We start from the raw sequence: 22,529 nt of genomic DNA on the forward strand, positions 1-22,529 counted from the left end.
CGCCGTGTTTATCGAACCTGATCCTTTTCACCGAGACGTCTATTTATGTAATAAATTTGGGTGACTGATACGTGCACACGTTACACACGTCAATATCAAAAACTGTGTTCGGATATCGGATTACTTTCTATTTAATCGATTTTTTAAATATATTAATAATTTTTTTTTAGACACTTTTGGGAGGAAAGTTTAAATTTTAGAGGCAACAAACTTAAATGTTAAACCCACCCGTTATTTTAACATATTTCGTTATTGTAACATTTTTATTTACTTTATTACAATGAGAGAGAGAGAGAGAGAGAGAGAGAGAGAGAGAGAGAGAGAGAGAGAGAGAGATGAGAAAAATAATGTTTAAAATATAAAATAAGAAAATTTAAATATATGGAGTAATAGATGGAAATAATTTTTTTAATCATAAGAGCAATAAAATATTGGAATATTATTTTGTAACGAGAATTTATATCATTTATTTTATTTTTTTCTCTTTTATATGACTTGCGTCTCTCTCTTTGCCTCTCTTTTACTATTTGTTTGTATTCACCTTTTATGAAATCATATTAACTGTTTTTGTAAATTAATATGATATAATAATGACATAATTTCTTCTATTCGTGTATCTCTGTTATTTTCATGAAATATAAATTTTTAAATGTTTTATTTATTTATTTTTTTCGAGCAGAACAATTTTTTTAACCGTTTTATACATATCTAATATAAATATATATCTCGTAAAAGATAAATTGTTACGCGAATTGGAGGGAGGATTAACATACTTTGGCGATCATACAAGCCCAATCGTTGCATAACGCGTTCTTGTCTGCCGGAACGCGCGAACGAGCACTTGCATCGGCTTTAAACGTAGGCTTCCCCCTCGATAGCAGATTCCAGAGGAAAAGGGGCAAGTGCGGTGGAAACGAGAGAGAGAGAGAGAGAAAGAGAGCGAGACGGGATCCGGAGGGGAAGAGAGGTCGGTTTCCTCCTCTCGTCTCGCCAACACGCCGCGCCGTCGCGGAGAGCTCTCGAGAGCTTTCGGCCGAGTGGCTGAATTTGTCCTGCATAGGGGGCATCGGGACATTACCCGGGTGACCTTGGCTGGTGCGGATCGCGACGTCCGACGCTGTTTGTGCATCGCCGATGCCGAGGCATTGCACCTTGCTCTATCGTGCGAGCGAATCATCCGTCTCGCTCGCGCGCCCGCGTCGCCGCATTTGTCTCACTCTTTCTCACGCCCTCCTACTCTACTCTACGCAGCGATTCTCTTTCTTTCCTCTTCGCTTTCTTCGTGCGAATCTCAGTTCGTAATCGTTGGGCAAAAATCTCATCGCGTTAGTCATTATTAATATCTCATCGTGAGAAATCGAAAATCCCGTCTAAATATAATTCTTACCGAGGCCAAATCTCCATGTTACCGTTACGAGGAAAATAACGTTACATATTTTTATCCGTGACGATTAAAATGTACATTTTCTATTGGTGAAAAAAATGCTCGTCATAAATTTATTTATGACCGTGATGAGATTAAAAGATTATAATAGATTGAAAAGATTTTATATAAGTTTTTCGTATAAATTCTTTTCTCTTCGCTATTGCCACGTTCGCTTCAATTATATCTGATAAGAAGAATATCGCATCGAAAGATTACAAGTTGAGAGAGAGAGAGATGTTACCGGTTCTTGTTGATTAATGTAGAGAAATTTCCTTGAATTTTTTCCCTCTCCTTTTTTTATCGTGAACTTTTCTTATCATTTACTCGCTTCACTTTTTCTTTTTTTTCCCCCATGCTTAGTCGTTAAATCAAAACTCACATTTTCAGGATTGCATATGTTTGTCGAACACACGCGTGGGCAGATTTTCGATTGTGTCGCAACTGGCAAATTTTCGATTACAACCGTCGCCTTTTCTTCCCGACTCCGATCGCGATGCAAGTCGTTCCGGATCACTTCGATACCGCTCATCCCCTCGTCCCGTTCCCCTCCCTCTGTTTTTATTCCCCTCACGTCCCGCCGCGTGCCGACGAATCGACGGATGGAGAAATGCGGTTTCGGGTTAGCCCCCTTAACCGGTTTGGATGACTCTTTTGACGTGCGCGAGGTGCGCACGCTAGAGGCGTCTTCTCTAAGACGACACGCATTTTGTATGACTTTGTTAGAGCGTCTTATTTTATCGCCTCAAACGGCTACGTAGAGGAAAAAGTGCGAAGCGTCGCGTACACGGGATTAAATATAAATGTTAGACGAGCCGAACGATTAATATACATATATACATATATATATATATATAGCCGCGAAGGTCTACCTTAGAAAAAAGTTCGCTTAGCCGATATTACTCGATATAGATATTGAACGTTCGTCTCTCGAAGCTTGGTGTTATTCTTAAGATGCACGTATATGTAAATTGCGTAAGAGGGCGAGGAGGAGTGAGGGAACGAGATAAAAGTACAAAGCGCTATCCACATTACGTTATATGCATCCTGCAGACAGAGAGAGAGAAAGATTAAAGAGAGAGTAATATTAGCGAGCGAACTTGTTTGCTCTTGATCGTTGATAACGCCTGATAACGGGGGACGATTGGTTAACCGCGGGGGGGGGGGGGAAGAAAAAAGGACGGAGAACAATGGAATCGTATAACGGAGGATCCGGCTTATACTAACAAAGGCAAATGGTCGATCGATTGCGAGTAATCGTTGTCGTCCGTTGCGTAACCGTCTGCCGTGAAATTTTTTTGCCGAATCTCAACCGAGAGAGACCTTGCCTCGACAGAGTTAATAATCTTATACAGGGTGTCGCGCGATTACGTGGGAAAAAGTGTGGGATGGGGGAAGAAAAAAGTATTCATCCTGTCATCGGGCACTCTCGAGATTTCTCTCCTTCTCTCGATAATTTGTTTGTTTAATAAATATTTGTAATTTTTTTCTATATTTATCATCATCGCGTACTCTTATCGCCAATGAACGCGCGCGGTAACGTCGTTATCTGCAATTTTAAGACTGGACCTTGGTCAATGTCGTCGCTAAACGATATATCGTCATTGACCTGATGTTACGCTGTCGTTCGTTCTCTCTCTCTCTCTCTCTCTCTCTCTCTCTCTCTCTCTCTCTCTCTCTCCCTCTCTCTCTCTGTCGATCAACCGATTGGCGGCTTCTCTTGTGTCACTCGCGCGCTCTGAATATCGGTCTTCCTCCGGAGGATTGAATAAAATGTACGCCAGACCGCGTGCGTGTTTCACGGCCGTCCAACGCGCGCCGACGATAACGCGATCGATACTCCTTTTGCGCGCGAGACTCCCTTTCTTTCTCTCTCTCTCTCTCTCTTTCTCTCTTTCTCTTTCTCCGCCATTACCTCTCGCCGACACCAAGACAGAATCTCGTTTATTTTTGACCCCGCGAGAGAGACGGACGTCGCGGCGCGACTCGACTCTCGGCGATACGAGAGGTCGATATCGTTGTCGCGACAACGAACGATGCACTTCGGTGAAACGCCCGGACGGCATTCCCCGAAAGTGAGATCACCGACACTTAAGCCCAGCCGTAGTTGTCGTCGTCGTCGTCGTCGTCGTCGTTGTCATTGTCATTGTCGTTGACATTCGCGTTTCATCTAGCTAGAAAAGGGCTGCATTTCATACATGTACATATACAATATATCGCCATGTTTAATTCTAGAACATTAACAAAATTTTTCAGACGCGCTGCTATTTCAGTTCTTTCTTAATTTATTTAAAATTATTTATATATGAAAATCAATATTATTTTAATAATTATATTTTAAATTAATTTAATTTATTAACCTAGTATTTAAAAAATGACAACGCTATTAGTTTAATTATTTTCGAATCTTAATGAAAAATGTGTTATCACATATGTATAGATATTATATTATATAATAATAAATAAATAAACAAAAATTAAATAACAAGAATAACAATATATGCATATTCGTCAAACATGAGAAAAATCTTTTCGGTATTGATCATATATGAATAGGTGAAAAGATTATAGCAGCATACGGTACACAAATATTGTATCGTTGAGAGATTTTAATACATATGTAATGTCTCTCTGTGTGTGTTTAATATGTACAAATATTAAGTAACATACAATCATCTCAGATTGATAAGTTGGCAGATCGTGTGGCAAATATACGAAACGTTATGCAAAATTCTCACAGTTTTCGTAGGTCAAGAATTTTGGATTTCTTCGCAATCGCTTTTTTTATATAACAGCGACGTGGGCATTGTCTCTGAATATCGTAAACACGCCGGGCGATAAATAGAAGATGATGTACTTCACGGTTTTATTATTATTACGAGTGTCTGTTAAAAATAAAGGCGCGCGCATAAGCGAGACGGATATTTCGCAAATGTTTACGCGCAAACTGTTTTAACGCGATCAGGACGATGAACTCGACTTGTTTTTCGTGATACGACATTGCGATCCATCTTGCGCTTGTCTGTTTGTTGCGTGTACGTGTAACCGATGGTTGCAGTAACCGCACGAGAGTCAACTTACGGCATCGTTCGATCAACTTGAACGTATGTAATCGACAGAGATATACACATTTTCCTCGAAAACAATCGAGATATCAAAATTCCTCGAAATCGATTCGTGATACACGCTTTGCGGGAGATGCTTTATTTGAGTGCATCGTCTCGACCGCCAATTTCCTTCTCTCTCTCTCTCTCTTTTCTCTCTTATCGCCGTTTAACTGATTTCGATAATTCATAACCCAATATCGGAGCACACAGGATATATCGAGTGAATGGATATGCACACTTGGTGTCTCGTTTTTATCTTCGCATGATTATATATAATATTTTTTCCGAGCGTCGTAAAAAACTTTAGTATCTCGGTTTCGGTTCTTGTAATCAGTTAATAGCATCGTGAGATAATCGTCGAAAGAGTTGCCGATGCACTTTGCGTCGTATTTTGAAACTCGAGAGAAAGAAGCTAAAAATGAATGACACGTGCGAATTTAAAGCTTTTATCGAAAATAAATGACGCGCGAGCATAAAAAAAAAAAATATCTTTATTCTCTAAATTCTTTCCGGAGGCTGATACAAGTCTCTCGAAAATTTTAAACGTAAATTTCTTTCTTTGCGCGTGTGCGTAGAAATAGGCTTTATTCGCGGCTTTTGGCTGCAATTGCATTTTGCAAAGTGCGTTAACTGTCCTCCTATACGCATCTCGTAACGTCTTCTCGCGGCCACTCGTTCGTTCATAAAACGAGAGGAGACAGAAACGCCGAGGGTATTTATAAATACGACTGTAGCGTTGCATCTTGCGCGTTGGACCTTCGCTTTTAGCGAAGGGAGGCGAAGGAAGGCTGTTCCTCTGCGACGATGGAAACGACGATGTCGGTTCAGGCTTATTTCCAGGCTTATTCCAGGCTCGCATGTGCAAGGTCACCCGCGTCAGTTGTCTCTCTCTCTCTCTCTCTCTCTCTCTCTCTGGTTCCTCTCGTTTTCTCCTCATCCGTAATATCGCGTTTGCGCAAATCGTGATTCACGACGCTATTACCAATCGTTTCGAAGAAATGATCTCATTCGACATGAAACAACGAATGTATGTACTTGAAATTCCAGATTGTCGTAAAAAAAAAAGAACATTGTTTTCCAATGTTGTAAGAAATTATTTTAATCCTGATAATCACGTACGATAGAATTTATTTTTTCTTTTTAATTCGTTTGATTAAGATAAAATCAAATCAAATTCAAGTTTAAATCTAAAAATGAAATTTACAAATGGATGTATATTTTTTTTTTTTTTCGCTATTCATATATAATTGTCGATCATGATTTGTGTGAAAGGGGAAAAAAAAAAAAAAAAAAAATTTCTTCGGACAAACATGTGTATCGCCGCTCCGTCCCGGTTTTTACCCGTGTGTATCTATCATACTCATCGCATCATGCGTGCACGCGTGCGTGCGTGCACGCGTGCTCGTACACACTCGGACGCGTCCTATAACCTACCTACGCGCATTCGCAAGCCCTACCGAGCACCGGGAATGCGGCGATTATGCAACGAGAGTAGCAACGGTGCGCAAACCGACCGTCTCTTATATTAAAGATCGCTCGCTCGTGGATTTTACCTAAAAAATCAAGCGTCTAAAATTGATTCCATTCCCCAGTTTCTTTCGCCGGAGCCATTTAAAATCTTTTAAATCTGAATATATTTTACTATACATTTTTCTCTCTCTCTTATTGGAATATTAATATATATTAATTATTTTTATATTATAAATAATATATTATTATATTAATATGATGTAATATAATATATTACGTTGCTAAAGTCGTAGACAATTTTCTCGCGAAAAGTCTACGTTGCGCCGCGTAAATCATTACTTAATATAACTTAATATAACTTGAAAGTGTTAAGCGACTTGTTGTCGCGGTTCGTTACATAAGGAATAATTCCTACCGTTGCGTTGTGTATTCTGTCGCTCATGAAATTCAACAGAAGATTCGGCGGTCGAGACGTCTAATGATGACCGTGGCTCATCGACCTAGACGCATACGCAAGGTCATGCGGCCACTGCTCCAATGGTATTATAACCTCAACCTTCTTCACCCCGGCCCCCGCGCGACGGCGGGGCACCCTTCCTACCGTCCTGTGTTCGCTCGCCTTCTGTTGCCTCCGCTCGTTTCGTGTGAATGTATGCGAACTCGCCCTAACCGCCTATCTTTTGCCTCTCCCTTTCTCTCTCTCTCTCTCTCTCTCTGTCTGTCTGTCTCACTTTTTTCTTTTATCAACCGACGTTACGTGTTCGAAAAAATTGTACCTGCCATTTATTCGCCGTCCAACGATGTTGGATTTATTCGACACGTAATTAAAAATCACCCTGTGGATTGCAAAACCATCTGCGTTTCTCAGAATATTTTCTGCATTTGCAATGCGATTAGTCTCCGATAAAAGCTATGTTTAATGGATGCTCGGGGGAAAAAAAAAAAAAAAAAAATTAAACATTCATGCAGTCAAATCGAAGCGATAATATTTATAAAGAAACCGCCTATATAACCGGGATTGGAATGTGCATCTGCGAGACAAGTACGAAGAATGCAAGCGATTATGCAACCTGCTAGTTGCACTACTAGGTTCTCGTGTCCTAGAGGGGACGCTTCTTCAGGTTTGCAGGCAAACTATATCATATATATGTATCACTTTGCTCTTTCGCTCGCCTCCTTCCTTATCTAATAGTCGTTTAATAATTTCGCCGTTAGATTGTCTAATTCAATGGAAGAGATTATTAAAAGTAATTGGGGCGACGACGTTATCGAGTTAATCAATTCTCAATGGCTTCCGATGATTCGATTTGTTTATCAAATTCGAGCAAAACAATTTTAAATATTTACATTATTTTTTAAATTCAGATAAAAAAAGAAGGTGTATTTAAAAAAAAAATATTGTTTATACATTTTTTTATTCGATTATGCAGTTAATCTCGAAAGGACCGAAGCGTTTGCGACGAATCAATAAAGTGAGATAATTACATATTCGGGACACGTACCGTGGATATGGTATCGATCTCTATTATATGGACGCATATTCGATTTTATCGGCGCTACCGGGTGCTCTTTGGCGAGAGTGGTGCGCGAATGATGTAACCAGTTCCTAGGCTTCCCGGTGTCATCCGTTGTCGGCTGTCATGGGAAAATACAACGACACACGTGCTCTGCCCGGTAATGCAATGTCGTCGTAGTCAGCGAGTGAGTGAGTGAATCATTCGATTTCATGCCAGTTTGCAATATCCAGTGTAATGTTACTTTATGCCGCTGTCACTCGCACATGGGATGCGGTCTTAATCGATAAACATCGTTTATCTGTCCTTTGAACAATCTCCAGAGCGAATTATCTGTCTTTATTTTCCCGTTTCTTCGAATAACAAGCAGCCGATGAAATCGTCGATCATTCGTACCGAATTAATCGGTCTTATGATAAAAAGTTTGATTAAATTAAATTTTTCAAATGACATTTTATTTTTATATAACAATGTTTTTTTTTTTTTTTTTTTTTTTTTAATTGGCGAGAGAGAGAGAGAGAATTGAGTTTTATAATTCTTTTTGTATGATGTGGCGCGCGCATAAATTAAACGAAGCTTTATAATAAATATATAATATGTATTAATTTGTTAATCTCACCGTGTTTGAAAATTCCACGCGCGAGAGTTAAAATAAACTTGTCGCGTTAATTAATCAGACTAAGTGTATAAATAATATCTAAAGGCAAAGCGTGCATCTGCAATGCGGGTATTTTTTGCGATGATAACAGTCTCTCTCTCTCTCTCTCTCTTTCTCAAACGGAAAACGCGTTGCTGCCCTTGAATGAACAAAGTGTAGTCGATCTTTCTCGAGGTGAACCTATAAAGACGACGATGATTGGAATACCGAAAGTCGATTAACCTACCGAAACATCTGCTCCCTCCGCTCTAGAGCAACAAACATTGGACTATTAATAGTCTTGTAGCAAGTCGACCTTGATTTTAACGTCGCGCGCACACGTGCTCGCTGCAAACTTTTTCTTGTTACGAGATATCGGCATACTCGTTAACAAAGTCGTTACACTATGGCAATTCCTTCGGTAATAAACGTAGAATTAAAAGAGAATTTGATGTTACAGAATAACGTGAAATTGATAAACTTAAACACGATTGGATATAAAATTAATAATAATTATACGATTTAACTTATATATATATATTGTATGATTGATTTATGACGCGACTAATTTTAAAGAAAATAAAAAGATCAGAAATCCAAAAGTCTTTCAAGAAGTTTTCCTTGAAATTTTGTTTACGTTACTGCCACATAATTATAATATGCGCGGAAAATTTTTATTAAAATACAATTAATTTTATTTTCTTTAAAGAGATCTAAAAAGAAATAATAAAAAATTTTAAAGAAAGTTTATTTATATATTTCGCTCGAATCATTTTATTTATAATAAGATTTCTGTCACGGAAATGACTATTAATGAGAATATTAATTACGGATGGATCGGTTTACCCTTCAAATTTAAATCTATAAAGCACTTTTAACCAACCTCTTCTCCAAATCTCTTTTCACTTATCCTAAAATATATTTCGAAAATCATACGGAAAGAGGGGGTCTTTCGGAGGGGGATTAAAATGCAATATATTTTAGAAAATCGTATCGCGCTCCTGAATCGAGAATCGGCGACGATAAGAGCAGGCGAGACGAGGCGCGTCTCCACCGAGCGGTCGCGCGCGCGCGCTTCCACCGCCGCCGCCGTCGTTGAGGGGGAAGGAGGGGGGGGATGTGAGGATTTGTGGTACAGCGAGGGTGGGGAAGAGGAAGAGGGGGAGGGGGAGACGCGGCAGCGGACGCCCTTGAGCGACGGGCAATGCACCGGGCGAGGTTCAAGGCAGAGCGGCGGTTGCCGTCGCGTCGCCGCCGCCGCCGCCGCCGCCGCCACCACCGTCAACCCCCTTCTCGCCCTTCGCCGTTCCATGCATCCCGACATCCCAATCCCACCACCGTCGTTCGGTGCACTTCCCCTCCACGTCGCACCGACGGATGACTCGGTGTGCAGCGTGTAGCTTTCTCTCTCTCTCTCTCTCTCTCTCTCTCTCTCTCTCTCTCTCTCTCTCTGCCCCCTATCTCTGGCTCAGACTGTACCGCTTCCTTTCTCCTCATCTTTACTCCTCCGCCCCTCCCCCTTTCTTGCCTGCCATCGAGATCCCCCGAGGACGCGCCATCACGGTGGATCTTGACCTATTTTTGCGGGGGTGGGAGGGAGAAATCTAAAGGGTTAAGCGCCGCTTATGTGTCTTCTTTGCATTGTCGAAACTTGAAAGTAAAAGTCTCTGTTGATGAAGGGAAGGTAAACGCGGGCGAGAAGAGTTTATTATTTCGTGTTGGTTTAAAATATCGCTTAGATTAATATTTAAATTTTTTGTTTACTTGTCTTACACATCGCATTAAGATATAACAAATTTTTCGACAAATTGACACATCGATTTTGTAAATTATGCTAAATTGCGCCTTCGCGTGGATGCGCTTGATATTTTTGTCACATGCCACTTTCCCTCGAATTTTGTAATCTTTCGTATCTTTGTAAATACGTTCGGATGAGGATACGTTTGGATTTTTGGTTCGTGGCATCTGTTGCTGCGCCTGATCAGAAACACTCTGTATACACGTGAACGGTTGAAGTTTACGCACGCGGAGGGGAAACGAATGGAATGCGTGTGGAAAGGGGTAGGAGGGAGAGGAAATCTACGACCCTCATGTTCGTTCCCGTAGTCACACGTTTCACGTTCCTTTTGTTTCGCGCTCGTGACTGACTTCTTAGCCTTACGTTATAATCATCCACAGTTACGAAATGATTCTAGCAGCGCAATCGAACAAAATATCGCATGTTCTTGCAATTTTAGATTCTTTTTATAATTTTGCTCTTGTACCGTAAGCGGTAGGCAATCCGTTGTTAAGCCAACTTGTGAGTTGTATTTAAAATGTATTATAAATATGTATCTATCTCTGTTTATATTTTCAATGTCTTAACAAAATATTGAACGTGCAATACATATTTCTTATTCTAATTTTCAATGATAACAGATAAAAATGTTATGTAAGTTACAAAATTTTTATTTTAACGAAAACTATTCAGTTTCTTTTCCAGTACATTTGTAAATCTAGCACTTGAAACTTAAGTGACATTGTCTCCTTCCTTTGATAAATAAAAAAAATTATTTTAGAAAATTGCACCAAAAAATCTTTAAAATATTACCTGAAATTTTGAATAAAAATATTTGGAGAAGACCAGGGAATTTTTTTACAAAATTTAAATAGACACCCTGAATTTTATTTCGCGAACTTAGTTTTTTTTTTTTTTTTTCTCAGGCGTGATTCATTTTCTCATTTATATACACAATCTGTAACGTAAATCGAAAAATGTAGAAATTTTATTATATATATCTTTTTTACATTTTTCCTCGCATTTAGATGGCAATTTGAAACTTGTATAGCTATAAAATAAATAATTTTTCTTGCGATTATAAATGGTTGGATACACGAAACACGTTTACGTTTCTAAAGATCAATTTTCAACATTGGGAGATATAATTGGTAACCGAGGGGCAGGGAAAAAAAAAAACTACGACTCGACAACTCCGTCCTTTTGCATGTCATTCACCGAACGTGCGTTGCACCGATCGAGGTGAGCCGGTCACGTTGCGGCATCTCGCGCAAACATTTTTTTTTCCGGGAGCCCGTATATCTGCGTTTTAAAATTGGCGCTTGCACGTCGAGTATACTTGGCCCTGTTCGCGGCGCGTCGTTCGATGAACAACGATGCTGGTTAAACGTATAGTCGAAATAAGGGGATTCCGTCACGTTGCAGCAATGTGACCGGGGATGAGGCCGTCGCGCGGGTCGCCGACTTACGTTTCCCGTGTAATCCGGCCTTAAAATAGAACGATTATTCGAACTTCTCTCCCTTCGCTCACGGCTTGGGCCTGCGTATATTCGAATTTACATTTCTCGAGTTGCGATGAAAGAACGGGGAGAAAAATAAAATCGCGTTCCTTCCCGATTAAAAAAATTAAGGGATTCTCGCATCTTATTTTATATTTATTTTATCTTATCGAATGGGCGTTATACGAATTCAAGTGGATCAAATTTTATCAAAGTTAGAAATTTTCGCTGCAGGAAGTAATTGATGCGAGCGGAGAGAAATCATTAGGAATAACATTTCGTTAAAAAATTAAAAGGAATTAGCAGAATAAAATTCTTTTCGCGCTCATACACAAAACTATACATCTTCCTCCAATTTCGCGACAACGTCGTGACTTTCAACGATCGTGGCTTTTCATTCTCGAAGAATTTGCGCGTTTCTCCGAATTGCATCTCCGAGACTCGTAGTTATTTCCCGAATGGCGCTACGAAGGAGTGTCTCGCGGTCGGGAATTCGTCATCGAAATTTCTGGAAGGCAGGCGAAGCCCGCGATGAGAGGGAGAAAGAGAGAAACACAGAGAGAGTGAAGGGATGAAGGGAGAGAAAGAGGGGGAGGGGGAGATAGAGCGCATTGGCCCGGGGCGCGTCCGGTCTATGACTCAAGAATGACCCTCGTTGAACCGAGAACGCGGCGCAGCCCAAATGCGGTCGAAAGCGAAATTCACAATGCGCGTTTTTAGCTCCGGCGAACTGAAAATATCGCGCGCCCGAGGATCGCCGATTTGCATCCTTTTTGTTCGACTAGCATCGTGGAAAAAAAAAAAAAATTCAAAAATGTCCCATCTAACAGCGTGAGAGATTTCGATTTTTACAACAGAAAAGTGTAATAGCAGGGTGTCTACTCTCTGGACAAACATGGAAAATCTGTAATTTTCAGGATTTCTCTTGTACCTGGAAAAATTTGGGAATTGTCATAGAATTTTATTGGGACCCGGAAAATTGTCAAGCTAAGTGAATTAAGTGTTTAAACTATAAATGATATATCTATCTTTGTCGTAATAAAATATTGAATATGTATGTTTAATAATAAAAAGATGAAAATTTTAATCTTATGAAAGTTATTCAGCTTTTCCCAATATATTTACAAGTGTAACACAAACTTAAGAAGCTCCACTTTTTCCTTCGTAGGAGTGAGGAACTTTAAAAAATACTAAATTTTTTTCCTAAAATAAAAAAAAATTATTTTAGAAAGGTATTAATTTTATTTGGAATTTTCAATAATATGCCTAGAAGATGATAGGTAATTTTCGGAGAATTTTTTTACAAGATTTGAGTAGACACTCCATCTCATGATCGGTTGAAAGAATCGTCATCGTTACATTAAAAGCAAGTACATACTTTTGTCTGCATACGAGGAAGAGAGAGGGAGAGATGTTTTGCTAAATTAATGTTGTCCAAATGAAATTCTGATCAAATCACCGTCGAAGACTAATTGGGTTGTGACGACGAAACGTGTTTTCGACGCTCGGCATGTTTACGTTATTTAATATGCGCATGCATAAGTCTCGAGAATAAATCTCAATCGGCGTTCAACGACCGATTCTCGTCGCGGCGACGACGGGATTTTATCGCGTATTTTTGTTTGCTTTCTCCCGTGTTTTACCACCACTCCTCTTGTATCTTCGTCTCGCATATGTTGCACGTATATATATATGAATTTTGCAATCCATCAAAGTGCAATCTGTCATGGTTTATTCGCGATTGCAGTTAATAAACCTCGTTGCATGGAGCGATCTCGCGATCTTATCGCCCTTTCCTTTTTTTATCTATTTACCATTTTATCCGTGACACCGAGACTTATCGCATTTGCGGTTTGATCAATTGCGTTACGGATCATCGTTACGGAATTTCATTTTTTTTTTCCTCTCGCGCTTCGACGATAAATACATTTTACACGCGCGTAAACATCAGACAATATTTCACATGGCGTTATTTTCTCCTGCGTGCGCGACATCAGAAATATTATTTATTTAAGCGATGTTTACATAAATGTTTAATTATTTAAATGAAAAAATGCGCGGATATATAAATGAAATAATTCTGCGATTGTTAATCGCAAATTAATATACAGGAAAACTTCTCTTTTTTTCTGACAACTCATCGGTATCGATAATAAATTGTGCAACTATGACGCGGCGTTTTTACGAGGCGTCCCGCGCACTAAATTGCAAGATGCTCGATTTGTGCTGTGGCAAAAGCGCTGCCGCGGTTCTCTAAAAATCATATTTTTAAATTTTCCCTACGCTTCCTTCGTTCCGTTTCGCGCGACATTTGCAACAGCAAGCATTTAGAAGTCAATCGGCGGTCCGTTGCCCCGCGACTAAACTCAATTCCTTGCTCTTACACGACCGTCATTTCCGGCCGTTCAGATATTTTTTATCCCGAAATTTCAACGTGCGACGTAAAGTTCAGTCATCGACCTCTCTCCTGGCATGTTTCGCGCGCACGCATACGCGTACTCGATATACACGATAATACGGCCGTTACGAGCTGCACTTGCATCGCTTTCGAACTCGTTGCGAATATAATCGAGTCGAAATTAAATATCCGTTTATTATTACAATATATAGATTGAATAAAAAATTTGATGTGTACGACAATAATTTTTTCGAAATATTATTTATATTTTTAACCCTTTGCATTATAATTTGGATCTTTGTATGTTACAGATCAACCTACATTGTCTACGTAGTCAACTCCTCTGTTATGCATCGATCGGTGAGCGGAAAAATTTTTATTATCTGGTAAAAGAGACGCCAAGTACATACATATGTGAGTAGTAGATTTTAATATGTAGTAAATCTTTGTTTTTTTTTTTGTAATTTTTCAATATTTGTCGCATACAAATATAGATATTTTTTACGTATTTGGCGTGTGTTTTTACCTTTTTTTTAATTTTTTTTTAATTTTTTTTTTTTTTCTTTTTCTATATGCGATGCCCGATATATCTTGAAAGTCTAACGCAATTAAATTCAATCGATCAAATATAGTTTCGCTAAAACTTTTATTACTGCGGCAAATGTAAATTTATTTACTAAAGTGTAGTTTTTACACACACGATATATCATATTTACATGTGTTTGCTGTTGCGTCATGGGATATTTGCCCGTTCACTTATCCACACGCGTCTTTGTCCTCCCTTTTTCCTCAAGTTGCGCAGCGGCCAGCGAATTTATAAACGTGAGGATTAATATTTTTCACTTTGGCTTGCTTCGCGATTAAATTTATCTCTATAATAACGATAAAAAATTTATTTCTCCATTTCATACATAAACATATATGTATAAATTAATATGATTTTATATGTTATGATATTAATTAATGATTTTCCAAAAATAAAATGCGCCGAACTTTACGTTATGTGATGGACATAAAATTGATATCGAAAAAAAAATTATTTTATTATGTTTTGTATTTTTTTTGTGTGTAATTATTAAATTAAAATTTTATTATTAAGTTTTCTGATAATATTCCTATTTTCATATTTCACATATCTATAATAATTAAACATCCAATTCGCATATTTTACATACATGCGTAGAAATATTAAATATTAAAAAATAAATGGGGCGATAGACAGAAAATTAATTGATTTTAACATTTTTGAATGAAATTGCTGAAATAATTTTTATTCTGAATTCATATTCTTCAAATTAATTTTGAAGATTTATATAATATATTTTTAAGTACTATAATTTGAAGAACAAAATGACCGTCATCATTTTTCGTCGACGATAAATATAGTTTAGAAAAAATGGTGAGTCGCGGCACAATTTGTCGTATCGCAAATGTTATTTTTCCTCGATTCGCGTCGATATGTCGCTGTCGATGATAGGTACGAGGATTAACGTGCTGTAATGTTTACAACCCGAATTATTAAGTATCGACTAATATGAAAAAGAAGCCGTATCTGTCGAGCGAGAAGGAATACCGTTAAGCCTCGCATTTTGACATTAGTAGTGACGTGCTTCTTCCGTGCTTTACATTTCGCGATCGGTGAAACGTAAAACGCATTTGAAGCTCTATGTCATTTACCATCGAGAAGATTAATGGCTTCATCTTCGTGAGAGATGACATCCATCACGTCGCGATCGATGCACGTCGCCGCGCCCCATTGCCACGTTTATTTGGACTCTAAATTGTACGTGTGTGCGCGTCTCGTTTATTTCTGATGCACTTTGAGTTAGATGCGAGATTGAAGAATTTCTTCCGAGCTTGGGAGAAGGCGCGAATAATCCCAACCGTTGCGGGGGATTGAAATATGAAATTTTATATTTATACGGACCGAGCGATTTTTTGACCGCATCTCTGTTTTCGACTCGGGATCCAAACTCGCGGATGAGAGCACGAGGAGAACGCGAAGACGAGATACGGACGCATACGGAGAGTCTCAATAGGTGACCTTGGTGTGTAGAGTCCTTTAAGAGAGCCGAATGGTCAATGTTCCGGGGACCTTCGGTGTCTCGTAGTCACGGACGGCCAAACTGCATCCAGACGCTCCCAATAAAGCTCGCTCGCTCGAATCTGCAATCTGCAGTCCGCTCTCGCTCGTATTTATTCGAGATCTCTGTCTTATTCACTCGCTCGCGAACCGGGCGATTTCTCCCCCGTGAGAGAAACAAAGAGACTAAATCCGGATACCCTTGTGAATCCGAGAAATTCTTTCCAGCGTGCGTGCGCTTTTGCGAAAAATTCACATTGACCAATGACGTAAATCAGCGTGTGTGTGTGAGAGAGAGAGAGAGAGAGAGAGAGAGAGAGAGAGAGAGAGAGAGAGAGAGATTATCACTTATCTTAAATCTTTTTGAGCACACTCACTCAATTACAATGTACTTCCTTCATAACATTATTTCTCTTTTTTTCTACTTTTTCATTTCTAATATTAGCCATTAATTCTGTAAGAGAAATTCAAATCGATTAGATGAAAATTATATATATATAAAATACGGATTATTGAATTCAATATTTATATTTTGGATTAAATCTTTTTAAATATTAAGTTTAAGCTTTCTACATTAAATTGTTTTTCTTCTTCTTTTTTTTCACGTTGCGATAAATCACAATGAATTGCAGACTAGCAAAAGTCAATCATATACCATGAAATATATATATATATATAATATGTGTAAATATTAACAGGCGAATAATTATAAATAATTTGTATTAATCCGATCAAGAAATACATTTATTTTATTGTGATTAAATATAAGGAAATTTCTCTCATTAATATATAATCATACATATTTTACGAATCGTACTTAAGCAACAGTTAATTTTTTATTCGCGGACAATTTGCGTAATTTATTTTTTGACAAAAATCCACGACATTACCAGCTCAAAATTGAAATATTTTCAATCGTTGGCCTGTTTGAACAGTATCATTGATTTACTTCAAGGACACATTTCTATGAGCATTTGTTACGATTTCTAATGAATGTGTCTCGAGATTTATCAATCTATCGACATTCGTCGTATAAAGTGCGGCTGAAGTCGATTCAGGTGCAAGAGCTCTGGTTATTATTTAGCCGGTCTGGCGGATTTAAATTGTCGCCATTAAAATCAATAAACAATGAGAATCGTAGAACTTTCCACTGCGAGAATCTTCAATAATGTATTAACCTGTCACCTTTCGCTGCGAAATCATAAAATGTAATTATTGTATTAATTATTTCTTTTTCTTCCTTGAATATACTTGAGCGCAATTAAATTAATTAACAGACGTGTCAAAAGTTTTGATCTTTTTTTCGGGAAATGATTAAACAAAAATGATAATGTAATTCTTAGCGACATGTGATTATTTAAACGAAATGCTTGAGCTTCGTTTCGAAGTAATTTAAAATGAAATGACAAACGCAAGAACAAACACTAGCGGAAATTCGAAGCAAAACGTAATTTAATTAATTAACAAATACGGACTTTTGATCTTTCCTTCGGGAAAAGATGATTATACGAATATAAAAATGTAATTTTTATCGACTTATGAATATTTAAACGAAATGCTTAAAAGAGCTTGCTTTTTAAGCAAATTAAAATTAAATAATATGCACGAAGACAAACACAAGCGGAAATTCGGAACAATAACGGATATTCGCGAAATATACGATTCTTTTTGTTCTACGAATTGAATATACTTACATGGTAATTTCAATCAGCATAACAACATGTTTGCCGATTGAAATTACCATGTAAGTATATTCAATTCGTAGAACAAAAAGAATCGTATATTTCGCGAATATCCGTTATTGTTCCGAATTTCCGCTAGTATTTGTCCTTGCGTTTGTCATTTAATTTGAAATTACTTAGAAACGAAGCTCAAGCATTTCGTTTAAATAATCACATGTCGATAAAGAATTACATTATCATTTTTGTTTAATCATTTCCCGAAAAAAAGATCAAAACTTTTGACACGTCTGTTAATTAATTTAATTGCGCTCAAGTATATTCAAGGAAGAAAAAGAAATAATTAATACAATAATTACATTTTATGGTTTCGCCGCGAAAGGTGACAGGCTAATACATTATTAAAGATTCTCGCAGTGGAAAGTTCTACGATTCTCATTGTTTATTGATTTTAATGGCGACAATTTAAATCCGCCAGACCGGCTAAATAATAACCAGAGCTCTTGCACCTGAATCGACTTCAGCCGCACTTTATACGACGAATGTCGATAGATTGATAAATCTCGAGACGCATTCATTAGAAATCGTAACAAATGCTCATAGAAATGTGTCCTTGAAGTAAATCAATGATACTGTTCAAACAGCCAACGATTGAAAATATTTCAATTTTGAGCTGGTAATTTACGAAGCATTAAACTTTGATCTGGCAATAATTAATAGTACAGGAATTATAGTACAGGAATCGTCTTATTGATTCTATTACATTAATTTCTGGATTTTTATAAATCGAATTGACAGTACTTGTAATTATAGTTATTTGTAAATACAAATAATTCATAAGTAAATTAACGTTAACGCGTCCAATAATTCCATCTCGCTTTCCGTTCTTGAGCGTTTTATTTTTCGCAAATATAGACTCGATCAAAGCCAACGCGAGTGATGTCGGTGCAACACGAAGATTGTCTTCGAAAAAGAGATGCAATAAAAATAATCGTATTCCATTCGCGACAGTTTTGTCATATTTCGATTACACGCTCACGTGTAATAATCGCTGTTATTTTACATCGTAGTTTCACGTTGTCATTTTACAACTTGTCAAACACTTTGAGCGACTCGTATAACTTTCGCAATCTTTCACAGACAAAATAATATTACTGTCAAATGTTAATTAATCGTGAAAGGGAAAAAAATGAAAAGATTACTTCAGAGCGATATGTTTCGGAAACAAACGATTCGTCTTTTTATCGCGATGTGATAAAAAGAATATTACGGCTTGTGCGCGAAAAGAGCGATGGAAAATTAATAAGGAAATCACTTTTTTTTTTTTTTTTTTTAATATGTGGGGGAGATAATTGAAGTGACGAAAGCATTCGAGTGATGGCGAGATGGTATAAATTGTGTAACGATCACCAGCAACAATATAAAACCTCCCTGGATCCGGCCGGTCGAAGGCGATCGATAATCACCTATTTTCGTGCAGCGGCGGTAAAAGGAAATCATGGGGAGGGAACGAAGGGGAGTCGACCCCTGTCAGACACTTTGTTTATCTACGTGACCGTTGTAAAAAGGTTTGGCGCTCAGTTGGCCGAGGCGGTAATAGCCGAAGGCCAAGTCAAACGCGAGTCGATGACTCCTTTCTTTCTGGTCTCTCTTTCTTTCTCCCCCCCCCCCCCGCCCCCCTCTTTTTCTCTCTCTTCCTTTCTCTTTCTCTCTTTAAGTCGCTGGCCGCGAGGACGACGACGACAACGACGACGACAATGACGACGGCGTATGCTATACGGATCAATTCATGGTCGTAACGATCCATCTCGCGCCTTTATCGTCTTTTTCTCGAGCCGGGGGTAGGGGCACGATCTCAGGGTCGCGAGAAAGATGAGGGGCGACTGTAAAATATTTTCGAGCCGGTCGCGAATATCCCATAGCTTCTTCGGCGGAAGATGACTCTCTTCTATTCTTTAATTCTCTCGACGAGGGCGAGATTCGTTAGAAAGTGGACTTTTCGCAAAATTTGTAATAGTAAATCTCTTTATTTATTTATTTATTTTTTTTAAATATGAGATTTGCCAAGCTTCTGTGTACGTCGACGCTTCGAGATTGACGTTTCTCTCGGAGCTAGCCGACTCGCGCGGACACGCGAATGCACTTATCCTCGAGAGACAGATGACAGAACCGTCGAACGAGACACGAGGATTTACTTTGCCAATTACTTTGGAGAAAGTATTCTCGCGCATTTACTATGGGGCCCCGTTCTCTCCGCGTTGCACGATGCTCGTCGCTTAATGATGTCATTGACTCGCGCGCGAGCCGAGATCGAGACGAGTATCGCGAAACTGCGCCGCCCCGGGCCGGATACGCTGCCGGAATAAATTATTCGGCGCCGCCGTTTCAAACGAGTCAGTCAGGTGCGATACATGCAAACGAATATGAATGTGGAATCGATAATCGTTCGCAGTGCAATGCGACGAATGGCTACAGAGTCATCGCATAGAGAGCTATTTGACGAGTAAAATGGTAAAATAATATATATTATTCTTTTGTCCCATTTCTTGCGCGTAAATTTTCAACGATGGTTTCTGCTACCTTCCCATTTTAAAATCTAATTTTCCTCAATAAAAATATCGAGACATCGATAATAAGCTATTTGAAAAGATCCTTTCGCGAACTAGATTTTAGAAATAAAAATATATTCTTTTTGATTTATTTTAAATAAAAGAATTTTTTATTTGAGTAGAAAATATAATTCTATAATATAATTTATTTTAATTCGCTAATTTGAGATGTTTAATTACAAAGAGATATGTGATATTACAAGGCGACAAATATAATGGCTTTTTTAAATACATATATTCATTGAGGAATAATTGACTTCAAATTAATTGAGTCCCAAAGAGACTAGAATTAATATACAAAAAGTGAAACGTCTTGTTTAATAAATATATTTCAATTATTATTAAGCAGATAAAAATAAACGAATATTCAATCAAAATTATAGTTACATATAAATGACGTCAATTGAATATCAAATGACGCTGCTTTGACGTCAATAACGTGCATTTGCCATGTGTGAGATATGTCAAATATAATTGTACAAATTTTTTATATTAAAATTATTATCTTTTTGAAAGTTGATTCTTTTTACTTATATAAAATTCCTCAATTATTAATACATCTCATATACCATCTGAAAGAATTTGCCCATCTGTCATTCTCCCGTCTTATTTTATTTTCAATTATAGTTTTGCGAAATTGCGATTATATAAATTCATTGTAAAGAAAAAAAGAACCGTCTAATCTGAAAAATGCAACGCTCACTCATGGCGACTCAAGCTGCGCTCTTTCGAGACGGGTTCTAGTTAGAGTTATCACGAGTCTTCGTCGGAGTAACATGGGGGTGGGGAGGACGAGTGGTATCCGGTGGGAGGGGAGGGGGAAACGTTGGAACAAAGTAGGAGAGGTGCAGCGCGGCGGCATGGCAGCAACGATGCAATTAGGCGAGTTATGCAGAATGACGTCATACTTCGGTCCGGGGTAACTGTGCTGAGTCAAGGACAGCATGTCCAAGGCCCTGCACCGAGCGACCCCTTCCTCTCTCGCCCTCCTCCTCCCTTTCTCGACATCGCGTGGAAACCCGCTTCTCTCGTCGTCGACGTCGCGCGCGCGCGCGTGCGAATCTGTCTCTCTCCTTCTTTGTCTTTCTCACCATCTCGTGTACCTCTTTCTCCTTCTCCTTCTCTCTTTCCCTCTGGAGATCCTTGTGCGCGGAGCCTCGTTGGACTTCTTTGTTATCCGCGCGAACAAAGTGCATTGTCGTTAAGTTAAGTCACGCCCGATCGACCGACTGTCGACGTAGACGAGATAGCGAGAGAGGGAAGGAAATCGCAGCCACGGTTGATCGACATAATCGTGGGATTGATTTATTAGTGGGATTTTATGCCCTACCGTTCCTTAGAAGGACTCCGATGAAGATTGCGTCTCTCTTTCGAAAGAATCAAGATATTTTTTTTCCCCTACCAGTTATATTATATATATATGTATAATATATCGGTTCTCCGATCACGCGCGTTTTTAATCGATAACAAGATTGCATCGCGCCTTGATTATATATAATTTCATAAAACGACAATTTATTATTTTTTCCTATTTAGATTATTAATCAAAGAAAAATTATCGCAGAGATTTTTTTCATTTCAAATAAGGGAATAAGATTTGAATATATATATATATATATATATATATATATATATATATATATATATATATATATATATATAAATAATCCGATTGTGTAAAAAAGCGATAATTATTTATCATTAACGCTAGTTATTATTAATTAACGCGAATATAGAATTATTGCTCAACACATTCGAATGTTTCTAAGATATCTGAACATATTTGTAGAGAGATTATCGTTTAAATGTCCAATTTATTTTTTATAAATAATTAGTGGATATTCCCGAATACCCAATTTCATTTTTAAGATAATGTGTAATAAAGTAATCTCATGCATTATTGCAGAATCAGTGTAAGACGTATGATCATTCGATCAAAGTACTTTTTCTAATTGCGTAAACAAGTTATGGATATTCGGAGAGTATCTATTTTTATATTAACAAAAGACTATTAAGCGTCCGAGATTAATCGTCAGAAATTTCTGATAATAGACATGATATCCTATATCTGGTCTAGATACTTATACATATACGTATATATTTGTAAATATAATCAAAATAATTGGATATATAGCAAGCTATATTCTGAATATTTTTAAGAAAAATTGATATTGCGTCAGAAAAGTTTATAATAATTTTATTTTTTATTTTTCAAAAAATATCTCCAATTCGAATATTTCATTCAGATAGAAGTTATCGAAATAATCGATATAATTGGGCAGACTGTCGTCTTCGGGATTCCAGTTTAGTACTCTGCGTTGATACCACTGCTT

The 22,529-nt window shown here is 37.9% G+C and overlaps 2 protein-coding genes across 3 annotated transcripts in view; one reads left to right on the plus strand and one right to left on the minus strand.

Annotated features, from left to right (window-relative positions):
• The window catches only part of Calypso (ubiquitin carboxyl-terminal hydrolase calypso), a 240,391-nt gene that overhangs the window by 54,539 nt on the left and 163,323 nt on the right, over window positions 1-22,529 (plus strand). Inside the window, exon 9 of one of the 2 annotated variants that reach the window (XR_011446682.1) lies at window positions 14,137-14,185. Coding sequence is in view for 1 of the 2 variants with exons in the window: in XM_070292946.1 (XP_070149047.1) it covers window positions 14,137-14,159 (23 nt within the window). In the remaining variant the exon portion in view is untranslated. Of the gene's footprint in view, window positions 1-14,136; window positions 14,222-22,529 lie in introns of those variants that run through there. The other variant, XM_070292946.1, reaches the window with a different exon arrangement.
• LOC138931811 (uncharacterized) overlaps window positions 1-22,529 on the minus strand; it is a 121,725-nt gene that overhangs the window by 48,879 nt on the left and 50,317 nt on the right. The window lies entirely within an intron of this gene.

Source organism: Polyergus mexicanus, unplaced genomic scaffold (assembly GCF_030449975.1).
Source record: "Polyergus mexicanus isolate NDT 795.1 unplaced genomic scaffold, iyPolMexi1.0 SCAF_3, whole genome shotgun sequence".
In the NCBI taxonomy this organism is placed as follows: Eukaryota; Metazoa; Arthropoda; class Insecta; order Hymenoptera; family Formicidae; genus Polyergus; species Polyergus mexicanus.